The 22,346-nt window shown below is 53.7% G+C and overlaps 9 protein-coding genes across 9 annotated transcripts; 6 read left to right on the top strand and 3 right to left on the bottom strand.

Annotated features, from left to right (window-relative positions):
- Window positions 1-287: 287 nt before the first annotated feature.
- Window positions 288-2,148, top strand: An02g00190 (uncharacterized protein; the record flags this gene model as incomplete). The annotated part of the gene is made up of 3 exons (XM_001399120.1): window positions 288-583; window positions 637-1,064; window positions 1,121-2,148. 3 exons carry the CDS (start codon window positions 288-290, stop codon window positions 2,146-2,148), a joined length of 1,752 nt encoding a protein of 583 aa, XP_001399157.1.
- A 1,110-nt stretch (window positions 2,149-3,258) lies between these two features.
- An02g00180 (uncharacterized protein) lies at window positions 3,259-5,220 on the top strand (the record flags this gene model as incomplete). The annotated part of the gene is made up of 3 exons (XM_059745984.1): window positions 3,259-3,340; window positions 3,425-4,879; window positions 4,931-5,220. The coding sequence occupies 3 exons, from the start codon at window positions 3,259-3,261 to the stop codon at window positions 5,218-5,220; spliced, it is 1,827 nt and encodes a 608-aa protein (XP_059605932.1).
- A 435-nt stretch (window positions 5,221-5,655) lies between these two features.
- On the top strand, window positions 5,656-8,723 carry An02g00170 (uncharacterized protein; the record flags this gene model as incomplete). Its single annotated transcript, XM_001399118.1, has 2 exons — window positions 5,656-5,704; window positions 5,767-8,723. 2 exons carry the CDS (start codon window positions 5,656-5,658, stop codon window positions 8,721-8,723), a joined length of 3,006 nt encoding a protein of 1,001 aa, XP_001399155.1.
- A 117-nt stretch (window positions 8,724-8,840) lies between these two features.
- Window positions 8,841-10,596, bottom strand: An02g00160 (uncharacterized protein; the record flags this gene model as incomplete). Its single annotated transcript, XM_059745982.1, has 4 exons — window positions 8,841-9,234; window positions 9,397-9,857; window positions 9,905-10,192; window positions 10,471-10,596. 4 exons carry the CDS (start codon window positions 10,594-10,596, stop codon window positions 8,841-8,843), a joined length of 1,269 nt encoding a protein of 422 aa, XP_059605931.1.
- Window positions 10,597-10,972: 376 nt separating this feature from the next.
- On the top strand, window positions 10,973-12,756 carry An02g00150 (uncharacterized protein; the record flags this gene model as incomplete). The annotated part of the gene is made up of 6 exons (XM_059745981.1): window positions 10,973-11,225; window positions 11,266-11,351; window positions 11,412-12,173; window positions 12,220-12,321; window positions 12,377-12,508; window positions 12,562-12,756. The coding sequence occupies 6 exons, from the start codon at window positions 10,973-10,975 to the stop codon at window positions 12,754-12,756; spliced, it is 1,530 nt and encodes a 509-aa protein (XP_059605930.1).
- Window positions 12,757-13,007: 251 nt separating this feature from the next.
- Window positions 13,008-14,705, top strand: An02g00140 (uncharacterized protein; the record flags this gene model as incomplete). Its single annotated transcript, XM_001399115.1, has 3 exons — window positions 13,008-13,406; window positions 13,466-13,922; window positions 13,978-14,705. 3 exons carry the CDS (start codon window positions 13,008-13,010, stop codon window positions 14,703-14,705), a joined length of 1,584 nt encoding a protein of 527 aa, XP_001399152.1.
- A 515-nt stretch (window positions 14,706-15,220) lies between these two features.
- Window positions 15,221-17,492, bottom strand: An02g00130 (uncharacterized protein; the record flags this gene model as incomplete). The annotated part of the gene is made up of 8 exons (XM_059745980.1): window positions 15,221-15,445; window positions 15,537-15,578; window positions 15,669-15,848; window positions 15,904-16,212; window positions 16,409-16,450; window positions 16,553-16,627; window positions 17,205-17,316; window positions 17,422-17,492. The coding sequence occupies 8 exons, from the start codon at window positions 17,490-17,492 to the stop codon at window positions 15,221-15,223; spliced, it is 1,056 nt and encodes a 351-aa protein (XP_059605929.1).
- Window positions 17,493-17,908: 416 nt separating this feature from the next.
- Window positions 17,909-18,717, top strand: An02g00120 (hypothetical protein; the record flags this gene model as incomplete). The annotated part of the gene is made up of 3 exons (XM_059745979.1): window positions 17,909-18,034; window positions 18,093-18,226; window positions 18,288-18,717. 3 exons carry the CDS (start codon window positions 17,909-17,911, stop codon window positions 18,715-18,717), a joined length of 690 nt encoding a protein of 229 aa, XP_059605928.1.
- Window positions 18,718-19,598: 881 nt separating this feature from the next.
- An02g00110 (uncharacterized protein) lies at window positions 19,599-20,555 on the bottom strand (the record flags this gene model as incomplete). Its single annotated transcript, XM_001399112.3, has 1 exon — window positions 19,599-20,555. The coding sequence occupies one exon, from the start codon at window positions 20,553-20,555 to the stop codon at window positions 19,599-19,601; it is 957 nt and encodes a 318-aa protein (XP_001399149.1).
- Between the last annotated feature and the right edge of the window lie 1,791 nt (window positions 20,556-22,346).

The raw sequence follows: 22,346 nt of genomic DNA, 5'->3' as shown, positions 1-22,346 counted from the left end.
ACCGTAGTCTTCTTTCCCCCCCTCCAAATCAATAGTGGCATTCTAGTAAAGTTTGCCCCCTCCTTCTTTTGGTCGGCACGAGATAGCCGTGTCCCTCCCTGGCGGTCCCTTGCATGATGCCGGTCGCTGTTGGTGCCTGTTCGCGCCGGCCTTTTTAACCAACCACACACACATCTGCTTTTCTTCCTTTCCTTTCCCCTCCCCCCCTGGTCTCATCTTCCCAAACCAAATCTCATTTTCCACGTGGCAGCGATCTGCAGGGACAATCGAGAAACGGACGATCGGCCATGCCTTCCTTTGCCTCTTGGCTCCTCACCTCCGGGTTGGCCGCCGTGGCCAGCGCCATCACTGCCAATGACAGCCTCGTGGCCCGGCAGATTGATACCCAACCTTTCCCCTATGACTTCCCCCAGTTGGGCGTCAATGGTTCCGATCTCTTTCCCATGCGGGACTGCCATGGCTTCACCTTGGAGGAGGCCAGCATCGATGAGATCCAGGCGCAGCTGAAGGCCGGTCGCTTCACCGGCTCCCAGCTGCTGCAGTGCTACCTCGAGCGCATCTACCAGGTCCAGCCCTACACCAAGTAAGTTGCCCTTCTTCTCACAAAAATGCGGTTCGCTGATTCTGGTGTTCCAGTGCGGTGCTGCAGTTCAACCCCGACGCCATGGCCATTGCCGAGGCGTTGGATGCCGAACGCAAGCAGGGTACCGTGCGCGGTCCCCTGCACGGCATCCCCTTCCTGGTCAAGGACAACATCGCCAGTAAGGACAAGATGGAGACCACCGCGGGCAGCTGGGCCCTCGTCGGCTCCGTCGTCCCTCGCGATTCTCACGTCGTGCATCGTCTGCGCCAGGCGGGTGCGGTCCTGCTGGGCAAGGCCACACTCAGTGAGTGGGCGGACATGCGCTCCAACGACTACTCCGAGGGCTACTCGGGCCGTGGTGGCCAGTGCCGCAACCCCTACAACTTCACCGTCAACCCCGGTGGCAGTAGCTCCGGTTCCGGTGTGGCTGTCACGAGCAACCAGGTGCCTTTTGCTCTGGGTACCGAGACGGATGGTAGTGGTAAGTTTGGCAGACCAAAAATATGATGACACAAATATGCTAATGTGGAGGACCAGTGATCAACCCGGCCGAGCGTTCGAACGTGGTCGGTATCAAGCCCACCGTGGGTCTGACCTCCCGGGCGGGTGTCATCCCCGAGTCCCTGCACCAGGACACGGTCGGCACCTTTGGCAAGACGGTGCGCGATGCCGCCTATGCGCTGGATGCCATCTACGGCATTGACCCCCGCGACAACGAGACCTATGCCCAGCAGGGCAAGACCCCGGCGGGCGGGTACGCCCAGTTCCTGACCAACCAGACGGCGCTGAAGGGGGCGGTGTTCGGTCTCCCCTGGTTGTCCTTCTGGCAGTACAACGACGCCGCACAGAACGCCCAGCTGATGGAACTGCTGGCGCTGATCGAGGCGGCGGGGGCCACCATCATCAACGGCACGGAGCTGCCGCACTACAAGGAGATTGTGGATCCGTCCGGCTGGAACTGGGACTACGGCACCACGCGCGGCTACCCCAACCAGTCCGAGTACTCGTACGTCAAGGTGGATTTCTACAACAACATCCGGGACTACCTGGCGGAGCTCAACAACACCAACATGCGGTCGCTGGAGGATCTGGTGCAGTACAACCTCGACAATGCGGGCAGTGAGGGCGGGGTGCCGGGCGTCAACCCGGCGTTTGCCTCAGGCCAAGACGGATTCCTGGCCTCGCTGGCCACCAAGGGCGAGATGAACGAGACCTACTGGCAGGCGCTGGAGTATTGCCACCGCACGTCTCGGGAGGAGGGGATCGATGCGGCCCTGCACTACCAGGGTCGGAACCTCACGGCGCTGCTGGTGCCTCCGGACTTTGCCCCCTCGATCGAGATTGCCGCGCAGGCGGGTTACCCGGTGGTGACGCTGCCCGCAGGTATCAACCAGGACTCGCATATGCCCTACGGACTGGCGCTGATGGGCACGGCGTTCTCCGAGGCCACGCTGATCAAGTATGCCAGCGCCATCGAGGACCTGCAGCTGTCGTCCAACACGCCGTGGAAGCGCAGCCTGGCCACGTGGAGCGGCTACCTGGACCGAAACATTCCGGTGAACTAAACAGGATGTATGTTTACTCAAGTGATAGATAAGTGATAGAAGGGGAAAGCAGGGAACATTCGCTGCATTGCCCGCGTAATTAATGGTTAATTAGAAATCGAATCGAATCGACCTCATGGTGACTCGTGCTAATCGGGGGGTGAAATACTACTTAGTTCGTAGGAGGGAACTTAATAAACTTTTCGCTTCCGTCAGTGATGGTGGGAAGGAAGAGTTCGTGTTCCACGACCGCATCGGAAGATTACCTTGGCGTGCCAAGACTGGTAGCCAGCTCTGGGCCGTGACACCGTGCCAGTCACCGCGCGCGCACGTCGTGCTGGGATGATGGTTTCTGGAACTTCTGCTGGGACCGAGTCTGCGAATGAAGCCTTCCCAGCATCCCCACGTGGGCCCGGGGAATGCACTGATAGGATGGTGGAGACCTGCCCGTTCCGCCCAGCCTGCCAAGACACGCCTCTTCGGGTCCGCCCAGACTTCATCCTCAAGTATATCTGGATTCGACCAGGTCGGATGGCAGTTTATCTGCGCCAACGACCGCAGGCAGTGCGGGTGCCAAGCCGCCGCCCAGCCATGCCCAGCAGGGCCCATCCTGTGCCACTGGCGGTAAATCTGGTAACACGCTGGTAAGTAGTATCTCGAAAAAAGTCTCCCTCTGGCGGGTAGTACCTGATCCTGATCCGTAGTAGTGGCTTTTGCTGTGAAGCTCTGCGCGAATTTCCGAGGTCTGGCCCTTGTCATACCCTCCCCCTCGTAATACGATGTATTCCCCGAACACCCTGGACGTGCCCTTCGAGGTCAACCTCGCCCCCGCTGGCTCTTCGAATCATCGACCTCCAAGCAGGAACGTGTCCGACCCCAGCTCCCTGACATGGAGGATGGGCTGAGATACCTCCATCCCGCCGTAAACTCTGCTGGAGCACGTGGCCTGCTGCAGAGTGAATGTCCTGCCCGGCCTGATGGCGTCCGTCAGTCACATAAAGTGCGAGCTGGTCCGCCAGGGAGGTTCATGAGGCTGTCCGTCAGCTTTCTCCCTTCCATCCTTCCATTCCTCCTCCCCCTCCTCCCTTTTCTGCTGGCCGTACTCATAGCCAAAGAAGCCGTCAAGTCACCATGGCGATCCTCCACGAGTACGACTACATCTTCGCCATCGGCACCTTGTTTGCCATGCTGGATGCCTACAACAACGGTGCAAGTGAGTGGTGACACCAAGTCATGTGCTTATCCCCGGATTGGATGTACCTTTTATACTGACGTGACCTCTGTATCTGTCTTCTAGACGATGTGGCCAACTCCTGGGCAACCAGTGTCTCCTCCCGCTCCGTCTCCTATCGGCAGGCCATGGTCTTCGGCACCGTCTTCGAGATGCTGGGCGCCATCTGTGTCGGAGCTCGCACGGCGGATACCATCAAGAACGGCATCATTCCCAACTCCGCCTTCCAGGGCAACGCCGGAGTCCAGATGCTGGCCTTTACCTGTGCCTTGGCGGCGGCCTCCTCCTGGGTGATGTGGTGTACGCGCCACTCGGCCCACGTCTCCTCGACATACTCCCTGATCTCGGCCGTGGCGGGCGTGGGTGTGGCTACCGTAGGTGCCTCCCACGTGCAGTGGGGTTGGAATGATGGCAAGGGCCTCGGGGCCATCTTCGCCGGGCTGGGGATGGCCCCCGTGATCTCGGGAGGCTTCGGGGCTGCCATCTTCATGCTCATCAAGTTGGTCGTGCTGATCCGCAAGAACCCTATCCCCTGGGCCGTCTACAGTTCCCCCTTCTTCTTCCTGATTGCCGCCACCATCTGCACCCTGTCCATCGTCTACAAGGGCTCTCCCAGTCTGGGTCTGTCCAAGAAGCCCAGCTGGTACATCGCGGCGGTCACCATGGGCACCGGTGGTGGCGTCATGCTTCTCTCCGCCCTCTTCTTCGTCCCCTTTGTGTACGCTCGTGTCATCCGTAAGGATCACAGTGTGAAATGGTGGATGTTCATCCTGGGCCCCATGCTGCTGACGCGCCCCGTGGTCACGCATGGTGAGCAGGCCAAGATCCCGGACTACGCGGTCGTGCAGGGAAGCTCCGAAGACCTCACGCTCGGCTCCCCGGATACTCTCCGCGGCGATGATGCCAAAAAGTCCACCCAGGCCGGCGTCGAGTCGATTCCGTCCCGCAGCGAGGAAGGCGAGAAGCGCATGGTGGCCGGGGAATCTCAGCAACTGACCTACAAGGAACTCATGGAACAATCCGACCGTCGGCTGCGGGAGCGCCTGCTCAAGAAGCGTGGCCCGCTGGGCTGGGCGATGCGGACTCTCCGCGACAACCCCATGGGAGCCGGGCAGTTGTACGAGCTGCACAATATGGTGATTCTGGCGAAGCGCATCCCGGCGATGATTGTGTGTGGGCTTCTCTATGGTCTGCATTATGACATTCACGCCGCCCAGTCTGGTATTGCGGGCACCCCCGAAGGCAAGCGCATGCAGCGCGTGTACGCCCACGCCGACAAGTATCCCAACGAAGTCGAGCACACCTACTCGTTCATCCAAGTGCTGACCGCCTGCACTGCCTCCTTTGCCCACGGTGCCAACGACATTGGTAACTCGGTCGGTCCCTGGGCCGTCATCTACTCGGCCTGGTCGACTGGCAACGCGGCGGCGGCCAAGGCACCAGTGCCCGTGTGGCAGTTGGCGGTGCTGTCGGCATGTATCTCGATCGGCCTGATCACCTACGGCTACAACATCATGAAGGGTAAGTCGATCCTATCGTGTGACTCGTCAATGATTACTAACGAGGTTATAGTGATGGGCAACAAGATCACCTACCACTCGCCGAGTCGCGGTTGTTCGATGGAAATGGGCGCCGCCATCACGGTGCTCGTCTTCTCGCAGTACTCACTGCCCGTGTCCACGTCCATGTGTATCACGGGCGCGACAGTCGGGGTGGGACTGTGCAATGGCACGCTCAAGGCCGTCAACTTCCAGCGCGTGGGACTGCTGCTGCTGGCGTGGATCATGACGATTCCGATCGCGGGCACGTTGGGTGGGATTCTAATGGGACTGTTTATTAATGCGCCGCATTTTGCATTGTAGATGTTTTCTGATGTCATTTAACCTTTTCTCATGCCTCTCTTGATCGGTGGATCAAGAGTCGTGGCACGGAGTTGTTCATATTTTTTAACTACCATACCCCGATCATGTAATACAAATGTCTGCTGCCCTTCCTTCTCCGCACTTCCAGCACTATTACTAGTGGATGTACCATCGTAAATCCCGGCCGAGATAAAAGGCTATTGGGCCATGGATCCAGATAGGCGGTGGCTTCGGGACGAGGCCCGTCTGAGACAAAGCCTGACTGATTATCACCAAGCGACGATTGGCTTCTGATGGAGGGAGGAGATAATCCGACGATCAGATTAACCCCGCTCTGACGAAGACGACTTACTAGAAATTCCTCCGTCTCCCACCGAACAGTGAGGGGATTCACTTTCCCCTCGACTGTGACTTCAATTCACCACCACCACCAGTATGGGCAGTGCCATGGAACCTCGCTACCGCCTGGGGGTGGATGTGGGCGGTTCGTCCCTCCTTCCCCCCACCAACGTCTATTTTAGCTTCCCCACTAACAATTGACATCAGGAACCAACACCGACGCCGTGCTCATCCATCTCAGTCCCGTGGCAATCGTCGCCTCGCACAAAGCACCCACTACTCCAGATGTCACCACCGGCATCACCGCCGCCGTCCAGGCGGTCATCGCGGCCGCAAAAGTGCCCCTCTCGGCCATCGGGTGCGTCATTGTCGGGACTACCCACTTTGTCAATGCCGTCGTCCAGCGCTCACCCTCTTTACGCCGCGTCGCGGTGATTCGACTGTGTGGCGGACCCGACGAGGGATTCGGTCGCAACATCCCTCCCTTTACGGATTTCCCTCTTGATCTACGCGCGCGTATCGCATCGTCGCGGCCATACTTTTGCCATGGTGGGTACCAAATTTCAGGAGAGGAGATCAGCCCGTTAGATGAGACCGAGCTGGAGAAAATCGCAGCGCAGTTGGTCCATGATGGGATCTCAAACGTGGTGATCGCTGGTATGTACGCGCCATTGAATCATACCCAGGAGACCAGGGCGAAGGACGTTCTTTTGCGATCGATGGAAAAGCACGCTGGTCCGTCATACACACCGCGGATTACTCTCTCACACGAAGTATCTGGCCTGGGTTTCCTGGCACGCGAGAACGCGGCCATTCTCAACGCCACCCTCCGTCCCCTGGCGGAACGGACTATCTATGGCTTTCAGAAAGCCATGGAGGATATCTTCCAAGATACTCCCTACACCCTGTATCTGACTCAGAATGATGGGAGCGTTCTCAGTGCGGCGGAGGCAGTCCACCTTCCCATCCGAACGTTCAATTCAGGCCCGACCAACTCCATTCGTGGCGGAGAGTTCCTCTGGCGCGCTGCCACAGAGGCTAACGACCAGCAGCAGCAAACTACTCGCACAGAACCACTGGTAGTCATCGACATTGGCGGAACCACCTCCGACAGCGGACTACTACTCCCCAATGGTCTGCCACAGATGAGCTCGGTGACGAGTCTGGTTGGGGGCGTGCGCACGAACTTTGCTCTGCCCGCGGTGGAAAGCATCGGATTAGGAGGAGGGAGTATCATCCGCGGCATCGGACAGAGTGATTGCTCCGTCGGACCGGACAGTGTAGCCCACGAGCTATTGGAGAAAGCCCGGCTGTTCGGCGGCGAGTATCTCACTGCGACTGATATTTCTGTGGCGTCTGCCGTCCATGGCGTCACGGAGATGAACCCGCTGAAAGGAATGGGCGATCCCACTAGACTAGCCGATATGGATATCGCCATGGTGGATCAGGCACAATCTCTCATGCGCCGGAAGATTGAGGAGCTCGTCGACCGTACCAAAATCCACAAAGACGACGTGGACGTCCTTATCGTCGGCGGCGGTGCCCCTATCATCCGCACCGACGAGCCCCTTCTGGGTGTACGGCAAGTGCAGACAGTCAAGGGCGGCGAGGTCGCCAATGCGGTCGGCGCAGCTATCTCGCGTGTCTCTGGGGTGATTGATACGGTCGTGGATACCTCCAACCGCACGGTCAAAGAGGCACAGGAGGCTGTCTGCGCCATGGCAACTGAAAAGGCCATCGGCAATGGTGCCCGGCCGGATACAGTGCAGGTGGCAGAAGTGACCATGCTACCCATCCAGTATGTCGAGGCCAAGGCGCGTATTGTTGTGCGGGCCGTGGGACAGCTGGACGTTGTAGCCAAATCATCCGCAGAGAAAACGGTGTCTATTCCAGACGAAGAAGTCCAAGACACAGCTACCATTAGCTCTCCACTTGATACACTCAATCCAAAAGCCGCACAACCTGACCTGCAGTCCTACCGCCCTGAAATCCGCGACAAGCAATGGATCATTTCCCCCACCGACCTCGACTTCATCACCCGCGGCTGCAAAATCCTCGGCTGCGGCGGCGGCGGCGATCCCTACCAGGAGTACCTGAAAGCCAAAGCCTACCTGCACGACCACCCCGGTACGGTCCGAATCATATCTCCAGACACCCTACCCGACGACGCCCTCGTCGGCTGGACCGGCTGCATGGGCAGCCCCGAAGTGAGCATGGAGCGCCTCGAAAACAGCGAATGCCTACAAGCCCACGATGAGCTGATGCGGGTCACTGACAGCCCTCCCGTCTCTGCCTTCCTGGCCCTCGAGATCGGCGGCGGCAACGGCATGGTGAATCTCGGTGTTGCCGCACATTACAGCGTCCCCTGTCTCGACGCAGATTACATGGGTCGTGCGTATCCGACCATGTGGCAGGTTACGCCGAACGTGTATGGCTCACCGCGGGGAGAGGCTCTCCTTCCAGCTGCGATCGCGAGTGGCGATGGCTCATTCATGACGATGACGAGGTCACGCACGGATCGGCTGGTGGATAAGACGCTGCGAGCGGCGGTCGTGGAGATGGGGTGTCGGGCTGGGAGTGCGGGTCCGCCTCATCGAGCGGGACGGGTTCGACAGCAGGCGATTCGGAATACGGTTTCCCTGGCGTGGTGGATTGGACGGGCTGTGTGTCTGGAGAAGAACATTGCGGACAAGGCGATGCGGATTGTTGAAGCGGCGGGGGGACCCGAGAGTGGCGCTATCCTGGGCGAGGGTAAGGTGATCAGTGTGTCGAGGGTGCTGAAGACGGGGCATTCCTACGGAGTGTTGGAGATAAATGGACAGTTGAGTGACGGACGCAAAGCGACACTGAACATTCCATTTAAGAACGAGAATGCTTACGTTGAGGCAGTGCTGGAAGACGGAGAGAAGAAGATCCTGGCTGCTGTGCCGGACTTGATTGTTGTGTTGGATGCAGAGTCTGGGGCCGGGCTGGGGACCCCGGAGTTCAAGTATGGGCTCAAGGTGGTGGTATTGGCTATTGCTGCTTCGCCACGCTGGACAGATACGCCGAGAGGGATGGAGCTGGGCGGGCCCAAGTCGATGGGGTTCGAGGAGGTGGAATATGTGCCGATTGGCAAGTACTCTGAACCGAGGAGCGTGATAGATGTGTTTGGAGGCCTATAGTATCTTGAAAATCGATATTCCAGTTATATACACCTCAACATAGGAAAGAAGCAGCAGCCCTGCCTGCCAAGATAGCCACGAAGGTCATACATACACATCTGCACCTCCATAAATTCATCACCGATCACTCACACTAACCCTCACACTATTCTTGACATGAATCCCGGCCGTCGTATCCACCCACAACGCCTCCTGACTCGCATTATCCCCCAAACCAGCCCGCGCCTCGTTGGGATAACTTTCCGGCCCTTCATATAGACGATGGCCACCCCCAGCATGCACATTCTGCAAATGCAGATCCGGACCCCCATTACTCCCTGGTGTCTGATCAGTTCCCTTCCGCGTGCTGCCCGCCACAGCACCGACTAGTCCTTTCAACGCCGGCAACGACAAGGCGATAATAGCCGTGCTGACTTCCGTATCGGACCAGACCATCACGACCGAGAAGTACCAGGTTGCGTCGGTTTTCTGAATAGCAGGGATCATGGAGATGATGCGGGCGACGGAGGTCCTGGTTTCGTTACTAGTTAGTTGAAAAATATATCGGTCGTATATATCTGAAACTGTGGTTACTCACATCACGGCACTAGAAACAAAGCAAGGTTAGTAAGTAAGTAAGTAGCCATTGAGGAAACTGGACAGATGATGTAACACCTACAAAACCCCAAAACACAACACCACACTCAACGCCGCCTTACGCGTTGCATTCGCCTTGATAGAAAACACAATCTTGACCGGCAACAGCAAGATCAGCGAGTCGCAGATGATGGTCATCGCGGCAGTGGAAATAAACACCGTTTTCGATCCCAGACACTTCCCGGTAGCGCCGCCCCAGAGCGCAGCCAGCGGGATACATTGCAGAGCGATGATGAGGACCTGGGCGAGCATGACGGCCGTGACGAATGCAAAGGAGATCTGGAGGTAGAGTTGGAACTGAGGCATGGGGTTCAATCGACGGTAGAAGGCCAGACCGGAGAGTCGACACGTCCACAATGCGATCATGTATACCAGCTGCGCAGCGACGAGCCATTTGTAGAGCAGCGGGGTTTCGGCGGTATCGAGGGCCCAGATGTGCAGGCCGGCGCCGTAGCGGAGGACTTGTGTGGTGAGGGCCATGACGGCGATGTTTAGTAACTGTTAATCGTCAGGATTTGTGCGCAGGTGGTATTTTGGTATCCTACCATCGCTATGCAGATGAGTCCGTCATCCCACCCAAAACTGCGGATCATGAACCATCGCGCGTAGACTCGAATCAAGACGATCACTCCAGACAATGCCGTCACGACGCCAATTCCGATCCTCGCCTGCGGGCGTCGATCCTGCGCCAGGAACTCTGGCGTTAGTTCAAGTGTGCTGGTCGACGCCATGGCAGACGCTGGGCCGCTACAGCAAGGCGAGGCAACATCGAGAGAAGCAGACACGGCGGGTTCTTTAGATATCTGGTGGGTAGGACATGGACGGGATTTTGTCTGCCGAACAGTCCTGCAGGAACAGGGGCGTCAACGCCTAATGCAGGATTTCAGAGCCGTCGCGAAGGATGAGAAAAGCCGACAATCCTCATTAATGGGCAGTGGAACCCTCATTGGGGCGAGTGAACCCAATCTCCCTCCCGGGCAAGATTACAATGGGTATTATGAAAGGTCTGGATCGGGGTTCGTCTTGCTTGTGCCTTGCTGGTGACACTTGGGTCCACTTGATCCTTCACGTCATGGAGCCGGAGTGGGAACGCTATTGATATCGAGCATACGTGATTCGCCAACTTGGGAGAGAAGCTCGCTTCGTGGCCGTCAGTGCCGGGTTTCACGGCCAGATTGCAGGCGAACAATTGGCCACGGCGTCCCGAATCTCCACTGAACGCCTGCCAGTGGGCCATCCTTGTTGACTGCCATGTGTATCCCACACGTGTGAATGGACTGCAAAAAGTCAACTTTTGCTGCTTCCTACGATGATAAATCAAGTCGAGTACTCACGGTAATGCCGGATGACAAAGGGGATGATCACTCAAGGGCTCTTCGATTAACGCCTGCCTGCTCAATCCTGCCCACCGCAGGAAAAATCAGATAGCGGCCGCGGAGGCCGTTAGCGCAGGATTAGCAGCACACTAGCTAGCACCGGTGCGTCTCATGCCTCCTTCATTGCAAATCCCCCCGAAGAGGGTTACGCGATAAATAGAAATAACGGGCCAAGGATCGACTCGATGGTGTCTCGAATTTTTTAGGCAGACGCAAGGTCATCCCCTAGGACCCAGCATGCCCGTCCTGTTTGCGTCCGCCTGGCTCCCTGGGAGTCTGACATCCCTGCCAGTTTCTCTGCCCTTCCTGCTGTTTGTTTTTGTCGTGGCAATTGCCGTGAAAAGGCGCTATGCGACCTCCATCCGGGATATCCCTGGTCCCTGGCTGGCCTCAATTTCGAGCCTCTGGCAGGTCTACCAGTTGATCAAGGGCCACACCGAACAGGAGATCGTGAAACTCCATCGCCGATATGGTCCGTGCATCTCCACCGGTTCGCAATCACACAAACCATTCACTAATATTTGAGACAGGCAGTTTTGTTCGCATCGCCGACAACGAAGTCAGCGTCGCCCATCCCGATGCGGTGCGCCTGTTGCTCCATGCCAACATCGCCAAGGTAGGATACCGGAGTATTTCTTCCCCGATAATTAGACAATCACGCTAAACGAAGTACCAGGGATCATGGTATTCGATATTCAGCCTGCCCGACTATCACTATGTGAACCAGATGTCGGAATTGGATCCCCAGCGCCACATTCGCAAGTCCCGCAATGTGGCGTCGGGTTATGCTCTGTCAAACATCATCAAGTCCGAGCCCTTTGTGGATGCCCTTTTGGGACTCCTCGAGGAGCAGTTCGATAAACTGATCGCGTCGGGCCAGCCGGTAGAGTTCGATCGCTGGTTCAACTACTTCGCCTTTGATGTGGTCGGCGAAGTCACCTTTTCCAGCCCGTTCCGGTTCCTCGAGACAGGCACCGATATCCGCAATGCTATCGCCAATACTCGTGCATTGGCATTGTACATCGCCATCATGGGTCACTACGTTTGGCTGCATAATCTCACCCTAGGAAATCCATTGCTCAGCCGGATCGGTCTGCAGCCCTCGTCGCACATCTTTGACACCTGCCTGGCTGCCATCGATAGTCGGAAGAAGAACCCCGACGTCAGACTAGATATGATGGAGCGCTGGCTGCATGTGCGGCGAGAGTATCCAGATCGCATGGACGAGGCGGAGGTCTTTGGGGCAGCCGTCGCCAATATCGGTGCCGGCGCTGATACCACAAGTGCCACGCTGCAGGCATTCTTCTATTACCTGCTCCGCCATCCGCAGTACCTGCAAAAGCTGCGACAGGAGGTGGATGAAGCACACACCCGGGGTGATCTGTCGCATGTGGTCTCGTACGCAGAGGCAGCAAAGCTGCCCTACCTTCAGGCTTGTGTATGTGGCCCTTCCTCGATCGCGGTCGCCATACTGATGAGTGTAGATCAAGGAAACCTATCGCTACCACCCGGCTACCGGCACTGGGCTACCTCGTGTTGTTCCGGCGGGTGGTCTCACCATTGGTGGACGCCATTTCACAGAAGGAGTAGGTCGTCATCATCCTCCATTGATGGCAAAGTGTGCTGACATTGTCGCAACAGACACTTCTCAGCATCAACCCCTGGGCTTTCCACCGCAACCCTGACCTCTTTGGGCCTGACTGTGACGACTTTAATCCAGAAAGATGGCTGGACCCTGATCGAGCTAGACAGATGGACCCATTTCTCATCCATGTAAGTTGGATTGTCTTTACAGGAGATACGTTACAGGGTACTAACAGACACAGTGGGGGGCTGGATACAACCAATGCCCCGGTCGAAACCTGGCCCACTTTGAGATCTCCAAGGTTACTGCTACTATCCTGCGCGACTATGATATCGAGCAGGTCGACCCGAAGAAGCCGTGGAGCTTTGAGACCCATTTTACGGCTGTTCCGTACGGCTGGCCCTGTTGGCTGCGTCGGCGACAGCCTGCGGCGTAGATCAATGCTACTTACACATCAGTAGATACACCAAATATACTGGTAGAAGACTTCAATCAACAACAACGACGAGTGATGAAAATAGAATCTTACTGGAGAACACAACAACCCTTGGCAAGCGATCCCCTCATTTGCATGCTCCTTCCCGTATTTCTCCACCAATCATCTACCACTTGTTTAAGAAAACATAAAATAGCCTGCATGTCAGCACTACCCCGTACTTTCTGCCTCACATCCACCCATTCTTAAAAATGTACATCAACCCCATCCTACCGGGATTCAATCCCGACCCCTCTATTATCCGCGTCGGGAATGACTTCTTCCTCGTCACCTCCTCGTTCGAATACTTCCCCGGTGCCCCCATCTACCACAGCACAGACCTTATCCAGTGGAATCTGATCGGCCATGCCCTCACCCGTCCCAGCCAACTCCAGATTCAAACCCCCGAGCCTGGTGGTGGCGTGTGGGCCACCACTCTGCGGTATCACGATGGCGTATTCTACATCCTCGCCGCAAGCTTCCAGCGTTACCGGCCACAGGAAGATGACCGCGTCTGGCCGCGTGGTTTCTATGTGAAGACCAGAAATATATGGGACTCGAGTTCGTGGTCGGACCCGGTGTATTTTGACCAAGTTGGCTTTGATCAAGATGTCCGTTCTTCCCATTCTTTCTCTCTCTCTCAGATTAGTATAGTTAATCCATACCACAGCTATTTTGGGACGACGATGGCACCGTCTATCTCTCAAGCACGTATCGCAAGCTTCACCGAACTCCCGGTGTGAACCTCAAGGATTTCGCCGTTCACATTGTCACTGTCGACCTGGAGACAGGTGCCTCCACTTCGGAGCCCAAGTTAATCAGAGAGTCCACCTCCGGTGTCGCGGAGGGGTCGCATATTTTCAAACGCGGCAAATACTACTATCTTTTCACCGCGGAGGGCGGCACGGAGAGCGGTCATTGCGAGTGGGTCAGTCGCAGTACTACTGGCCCGTTCGGGCCATGGGAGATTGGGCCCAATAATCCTCTCTGGAGGAATGGAGTGGATGATGAAGTTCAGAACACTGGGCATGCAGACCTGGTGGAAGATGCGCAGGGGCAGTGGTGGGCTGTTTTGTTAGGTGTGCGTCCTGTCCGGAAGGATGGTCAGTGGGAGGAATCGGTTTTTGGTGGGTACTTCCCATCGTGTTTATTCCGTATACCGTGTGCTCATGCCAGATACAGGTCGCGAAACATTTCTAGCTCCTGTGAACTGGGAGAACGACTGGCCCATTGTCAACGGTGGCCAAAAGATCCCCCTCCACTCTGAGAGCCCCCACCTCTATGAGCTCTCAGTTCCAGTCACCTGGCGAGATGACTTTTCGGACAGTGAGCTCCAGCTAGGATGGTACCGCAAGAATACTCCAGTTGTGCGTGACTACTCTCTCACCGAGCGACCAGGCCACCTTCGCCTCTACGGTGGTCCATATAATCTGTCCGTCCCGGCGTGTCCAACTCTATTTCTTCGTAAACAGACCCATCGGTTCTGTACATGGGAGACACTGCTGTCTTTCCATCCGAGGAACCAGGCATGCGAGGCTGGTGCAGTCGTCTGGTGGACGTACTTCACCTACAGCAGCATCGGGATTTGTCGAGCGAACGATGGGCAGCGTGTTGTTCGGCTACGTTCTCCGGGAGGTGAGATAGTCGACTTCGGCCTACAGAATTCGCAGTCGGATGTCCGTTTGGTGATCGAGTGTGGGGATCGCTACCGGTTCGGATTTCAGGAGATCAGAGAGGATGAGTCGAATGAAGAGCCGATACGGTGGATCGGCGAGGCGGAGAATCGCAGTATGACAGCAGCACCGCCGGTAGGAGTGGCTTTTACGGGGATGATGGTGGGATTGTACGCGTTTGGAGAGCGGCAACGGTGTCTAGATCCAGCTGACTTTCATTACGCGTTATGGAGATAGGATGGACCTCTTGTTATCATAAGTGGGCTAGATGTAAGAGGACTAGGAAAAAATCTATTTTATTATATGGGTTACCAGAATATTCTTCTAGCTCTGGCCTTGGCACAGAACTTTGGGAACATCGTCCTGTTAAGTTCTGCATAATACGTAAGAAGATGTTGCCAGTAGATTACCAATGATAGAGGCCACATGAGTGTAAGAATTCTAGCATCTTCAACTCCTCCTCCCGGGCGCCGCTAGATCGCAAGGATTCAAGGATCTGCATAGATTCAATTTAGATATGGATACTCAATATAACAATTCCCGTTGACTGGTGGTCCTTGTCTTTCAAAGAAAAAGGATAGAGATGGGCGACGTTGCAAAAGTCAAGTCCAGTGGTGTCTTCGTTATAATGCAAGATAAATCGCGTTCCCTGCACTTCACACTTGTCAGCATAGGATTGGGAACTTGTATCGGTCCCTTACAGCTTTTTTGACTGAGCATGGTGTGTCTGCGGGTGATGATTTGGGTTCTCTCTAATCATCAGAGTCCAATTGCTCTGTTAGAATTCTGAGTGTTTCTGGACGGTGCATCGTAGCCGACTGCATCGCTGTGGCTGGGACAGGCACACCTGGTATGGGCTGATGCTTATCCTCCATGCAAGGTCTGTTAAGATCCATTTTCGGAACTTGATGCCAGTAGATCAATATTTCGGAAGCCACATGACCGTAGGAATTACGTTCAATGTAAATAGGATGAACCTCTTGTCATAAATATGAGTTTCTTCAATCACATCACAATTTGAAGAAAGAACGCATATACTTCTTTAGCCAATTGGGTTAAATATAATACTTCCGGGCCACGGAAATAAAAACCAGTTTCAGGAACAGGCCGCTTCATTAGCCAAACCTAGGAGTCATGATGAGCAAGGTTTCCGATCTCTGTATCAGTTGCAGTGGCCAGGATTCGCGAGCCGTGCTTCACTGTGGACCCTGATCCATCGCTCAACGACGACGGAGGGGAAGATTCGAGTCGATGTGCCACACTAGAAGATTGCAGTGCTGACATGAGCTGGAGACCGAAGTCATCCATACCCTCAACGTCGTCATTGTCGTTATCATCCAACTCCCCAGGCTCTGCGGCTCCGCTAAGTGCGGCAAGCCGCTGTAGAAGCCATTGCATGTCTAGGATCCTGGTATCAGAGGAGAGGAAGTCGCACCGGATCTGGTGTCGTCACTACTATGCGGTTCCCAGACTTGATGGTTTGGTGGCTCAATGGATTGTAGAGGCATATGCCTGCTAACTCCAGATTGTACGGAATCTTGAACCCAACGGTAGGTCCCGCCGGCCTCGACGGCTTCGGCCACCAGAGTCTAGCTCTCAGCTCGGTATTCTCCTCATTGATCCCGCATGGCTCCAAGGCAAATAGTGCCTTGGAGTGGAGGCTATGTGCTAATGGATTATGAGGAACTAGATTCTCCGGTCTCTCGGTACTGTTTCCGTCCAGAAACATCACATTGTGCCACTTCTGCACCCTTCCTTCCCACCAGAACCGTAGACACTTAAGAGGTGCTTTTCTTAAGACGTAAGGGATATTCCTTCACGGCACTTTCATACTGTCAACGTTAAACCCGAAGAATGATTAGCTACCTTCGGCTTTCTCCTTGTTTTCGCAGTACTATCATCGGCAAGGAGTACCGTGTTGTAACTTTTTTTTGGACTACCTTAGATGCCTCAAAAGCGACGGAGACTTTGAGAACATTGATCTCTCAATATAGGGCGAGTTCGCTTTTCGTTATTTGCAAGCCACAAGCTAGCCCCCGAGGCTGAAAATGCTAAAATGGTCAAGGTTTGTGAGACATATCCACAATCAAATGTTGTCTCTCAACTTGCCTAAGGGGAACTGCTGTGCCTCCTATTGCAACTGTCGGTATTTGTGGACCCTTTCAGCCCCATGCCCCTACTAAATCCCGGCAATTGTCTGGTGTAGCCTATCTAGTTCCAAATACCTGTGTCTGAAAATGAATTGCTGTCCCCTTATTGGCTTATGAAAAAAGGAAGATGAGGAAGGCAAAGGGATGTCCGGAAGCGCAGTATATATAGCCACTCCGAAGAAAAGATCCGGTGAAGTGCAGCCTGACTGCAGTGACTGTCCCGGTGTTCTATATGGTAATGAGACACTACTATTCACAGGTGAAGTGAATCGCATCATATCACACAAGCTCAAGTCATTGCCAGCGGTGAAAGGCTTCAAGGGGTGTCATGGACTCATGGAGGAAGAGATATCAGCGAGTTTATGGAATCATTTAGTGTGCAGCTTATGTAGAGCGCAATTGATTTCCAATGTTTGTGAAACTTAAGATATAATGCCCTATCAGACGATGTTCTAGGAAGGTGGTAGTAGTTGTAGGAGTTCTCCCTTCTTTCATAATACACAGTCAAGTGAATCTGATTCATGTTCTTAATTAAATCGCGCCCGTCAAGGCAGGTGCTTGCTATGCAGCTGCTGTACTAAAATACGAATATGCCCTCAGTGCCATCAAATCCCTTGAGCTCGCAGCAACAGACGACAGATGAAGCAACGCGTGCTCTGGCAAGAAAAAGATAGTCGCCGTCGGTTATACCGTACCGTCTAAAAGCACAGAAACAGCAGAAATATGAAAGGGTTCGACAACTGATGAATACTAGTTACTATCGACTTCCTCTGTTCATTTACCATCTAGTTCCTGCTTCCTACTGGGGTTGAAGAAGGGCATCATGGAAGAATTTCATCGCCTTGTCCACAGCAAGCCGCAGCATCACAGCCATCGTTGTCATCTTCGCAGAGATGAAATTCTGCTTGTTGGGTCTCCACCCCCGCGATAACGCTAGGGCCCGTTAAGGATTAGCGAGGCGCCCAAATCAGGGTCTGGACCCCGAATTGGCTTCCGGCTTTCCCTGATAGAGGCTAGCGGGGCAGTATTTTGCCCGGACCTGCCCTGAAGGAGGTTAGATCCGGTTGCAATTTTGCCTCTTTCGGTAATCTTCAAAGAGTCCCGTCAGGATCACGAGAAGGATTGGATTGGGGAGAAAGGTGGCTGCCATTCATACGCGCCTCTTCTGCAGTTCTCCTTTCTTTCTTTCTTCCTGTCTGAATTATTTCGTCCTTGCATCGCTCTCACACCTTCTCTCTATTCTTACACTCGTTCATTCACCAACACAGCAATCAGTCATTCCTTCCAAACATGATGAACCGTACGCTCCTTCTCGGTCTGGCTGCTGCCGGCCTGGTCTCAGCAAAGGCCACTGTCACCTCCATGTTCATCTACGACACCGATCCACAGCCTTTGGCAGCGTCCATCATAGGCAATGCAAGTCGTCCTTGTCTTTATCAGCCTGGTATACCCCCCTCAACTAACCGTGATGCAGGATGCGACCGCGACAACCTACAGTATCAACTGCCCACCCGGCACCGATTCCAGTGATTGTGGCATGGGTCCCGGTCTTACCCTGATCGCCGGTCCCAAAACCACCATGATCCTGGATGCTCCGGATTTAGATTTGTGAGTTGGTTGTTGTCTACAACCTATGCATGGGTGATTACTAACATGGTTTGCTGCATAGCTACTACACCTGCGTCTGCTCTGTCGATGGAACGACGCACGCCGTCTGTACCGAAACAGCCTCGGGATCCGGCGCCAACTTCCCAGGAACCAGCAGCTCCACCCTGGATGGTGATCTGGATTTGATGCCTGTGACTATCACGGCGGGCTCTGTCACGAGCGTGGCTGCCTCCGCCGCCCACGCTACAACTGAGGCTCAGACAGCAAGTAGCACGGGTTCCGCTGCTACTGCTACGGGGAAACAGTCGCAGGCATCTGCCGCCTCTACTAGTGCTGCCACGGCTGGCTCTGTCGCCTCTTCCAAGACTGCGACTGCCTCGAATGTCAATGCTTCTGCTACGGGCACCGGTAAGGCCTCTCTGGCCAAGAGTGATGCGGGCCTCGTCTTCGGAGGAGCTGCTGCTGCTGCTTTCATCGCTGCTGTTCTCTAAAGCCCACTGATAATCATGCCCCACTTATATCTCACGTAAGGCGCTTATGTATTATATTATGGGGTTGTATTATGTATTATCAGAAAGTCATCCGGATTACCATGGAATAAAACCATCTCCGCAAATAGCTTCTCTTGGGTTCCTTTGTGCCGAACGGGCACTGCCATCTGCACCAGAGCAGGGAGACCTGATTCTCAACTTCAAAATCCCACCAAGGGCCCAATCGAAGACCCCTCATCATCATATCACACCACAAAATACTCTGCCAGCAATGTTCCAGGTACTGGTCCAGCGCCTTGCGGTTAGTAGGATGGAGAGGATCATGCGGGACTTCCAGAGTACGCCGTGGTTTGTAGTCTGCGAACTCCATGATGATCATCACCAATTCCAGCAGAAGCTTCGTCGCATACATGAGGATCCTTCTAGATTTCTGGGGGCTGATGGAGGGGGTCATATTGTGGGATCACATGATATTCTGTGGTCACCGAAAAATGACACCATCCACATGTATGCACCTAATCATGAAAACCACTCAAAAGAACATTTTGATAGGCAGTATAACAGAACACAAGCCTATGTACTAGTACCAACTTATATGTAAGGAGCCTGCTGTAAAGGCCTTGCAGATGGCCCCCTATGCCGTTCTGTGTATAGTAAATCTCGTGACACTGTGAGCGCTCGGTAAGAGCAAACCTGGATTTGCTATATCTGAGTAAGGTTTCGATTAATCAACCGACACCAATTGATCGATTATACTACCTAAGGGACAAGCTATAAAACCCTTTTCCAGCTGACACCATCAGGTGACTAAGTCTCTATATCACCGCCACTGTACTGTTGTATTCATGTATGAAATATCGTAGGCTAAGACATCCAGGAGGTCAGATAGCCTTATCAAGCATCTCACGAAGCTCGTTCGCCACGAGCTCCGGGTTATCCCGCTGCACAAAGTGGCCGGCTCCCGGAGCCTGGAACGGGCCCTTACTCCGCTCCGATTCAGTGAGCTTGGCCAACCCTTCATTGAAGCGGTGCCAGTAGGGGTTCATATACACTTCCGTCAGCCTCGGTGGTGCACCGCCCATCTTCTCAAACTCGACCTTGAACGTCTCGAACTCGTGACCGATAACCGTCACCCAGGGACCTTGACCATCGGGACCCTGCAATTTGGGACCATCGCTCTTTGGGAGGAGTTCTGCTAGATTCCTCCGACTGAGGCCCTCGCCACTGCCATTACTGGGGTGGAAGACCCGTTGCATGTATGCCCGGGCATCACGGATGGCTTCCACTGACACACCGTGTGGCAAGCTGGTCTCGTCGAAGCCAGGTGAATCAGGATCCGGGTAGATGGAGACAAAATCGGAATTAGCGAGCACACTGTCCAGGAACAGAAGGCCGGCCACTGTGCCGGGGTATTCTTGCGCGTAGAGCCGTACTAGTGCACCACCAATCGAGTTCGAAACCAGCACCAGGGGGAGGCGACTGAGATCAGAGATACCCAACTTCTCCGATGCGATTTGCGTGATCAGTTGATGCAAGTCCCGGACAACGGTCAATGTGTCGTGACCATGCATGGGATCCTCAGCTTTCACATCGTCAGGATCGCGGTCTGTGGTTTGACCCTGACCATACCGATCATAGGTCATCATGGCGGGCAGACCGGCAGCGGGAGGCTGGGCTTGCAAGCGTGAGATTACTCCTTCCCACGAGGTTTGTGGCAGCCCCAGACCATTGACGAACACAACCAGAGCCGGCTTTTCAGTGCGCACCGCGGGGTGGAAGCTGTAACATAGCTGGGCCGATGGCTTGGTAGCCAGTGACAAGAATTTATAGGAAGACATATTAGAGGACCGGGTGAGCGAAGATCAAATAAACAGGCGGAGGGTGCAAGAATCAGAACGGGGGATCCCTCGCACGGGAACGAGTGGCCGCCAGTCAGAAATCTTTAGGGTCGAGGGGCTCCATGAACAGCTGAAAGACGAAGACAAGAGCTAAATAGTCGGTTGCAGGCAGCACCACCTCGCGAGGGGATGGGAGAGGCTGCGTCCAGCTGTGGAGACTCGCTAGAGTTAGTAGCCTGACAGATTAGCAAGCTGACCAGTGAGAAAGCAGTCCACGTTGAACTAGTTTTGTACAGAGGCGATCCCATGTATTATTTGCCGTATTAAGCCCCCAAAATCTCAGAATGATGTTGTCAAAATTCAACATTGGTGGGCATGATGTGTCAGAAACAAGCTTTCACCCCGGTACTCCAACGTCGCTTCTCTCCATCACAAGAGTATGGCTTCATAGAATAGGGCAATGAGAGAAATACCAGCTAGCAACGGTGACCGACCAAGCCATCAATCTTCTGCGGACACAACTAGATTGAAGGCCTATCTAACAATAGTAAACACCATGGTGCATAACTACTTGGACCCTTGCAAGTCTCGCTGGTCGAACAGACAGACTAAGTAGCTGCGCGATTCCATGTATTATTGTTACGCCCGCCGTATCAAATTCCGCACTCCGACGTTCCCGAATCCTTCCTAGTGCTTACATTTGCCCCTCCGCCCCCATTTCACTTCGCTGTGGCCTGTGCTGTGGAGGCTTGTCCCATCAACCCATCGAAATCCCTTGGCTAATGTCTAATGGCTCGGCAGACATGAGCCTCATCCACCCGTATTGCTTGGGATGACCTGGGAAGACTGATGGTATCCTCATTTTAAATGAAGATGATAAACAAATAATACAAGGATGTGGATTCAGAGATAAAAGAGAAGAATAAACTAAAACTAACTGAGATAAATATATATAACATCTGAAGAACTAATAAGTAAAAGTTATTTAGAATATCTATTTTATTCAGACGAATGATGCGACAGAAACAAGACTGGTATAAACTAAGGAATCTTTCATGAAAATAATATGAATATAGTAAGCTGCATAATACTAATAAGTGCCTGGATATTCATATCCAAGAATCTAGTAAAATCATTGTATCTCTATCTGATTTAACAGGATTATTATATTTTTCTTTATAACTAGTGTGTTTTCGCGTGGCCGCTGTTAGCTAAATTTTAATACCGATTAGAAAATATACTACCTGCGACTGACTTGGAAAACAGATGAGGAGTTTGACGTGAATCCTATCATAAGAATGATCTGATTATAGCTAAAAAATTATAGGGGCAGTGCGGCTAACAGAGATTGGTTAACTTTGATACATAAAAGCATACTACCATAGACAGGAAAATAGATAACTAATTTATTATCTTAGAATCTACTTTTTGACATCCCTACTAGTATCCAACTTAGTTAGTTTTACAGTTAGTTTTATATTCTTTGTAAAAGAAAAATAAAAACAGGCGGTATTGATAATATGGTTACTTATGTAAATGATAAGGAATACGCCGCTCCGGCAATTACTCGAAATTTTTTTTACTACTAAATACTGATTTCTATGGCAGTAGATATACGAGAAGAGCTAAGGAGTGAGAAGAGGTAAACTGTTGTAGGTGATATCCTGCGAGCTAAGTATCTTCATCTGTGCGATGCAACTGTGCCTTCTGAACTGATACTCAACTAAATACCTCGGTTGACCTCGGTAGTTTTGTTAGTAGTGTGGGGAGGCGCAGGGGTTCGGGTCCTGC

This window comes from Aspergillus niger, assembly GCF_000002855.4.
Source record: "Aspergillus niger supercontig An02".
NCBI lineage: Eukaryota > Fungi > Ascomycota > Eurotiomycetes > Eurotiales > Aspergillaceae > Aspergillus > Aspergillus niger.
Note: the sequence above shows the minus strand (reverse complement) of the source record. Positions and strands in the feature narration are given on the sequence as shown.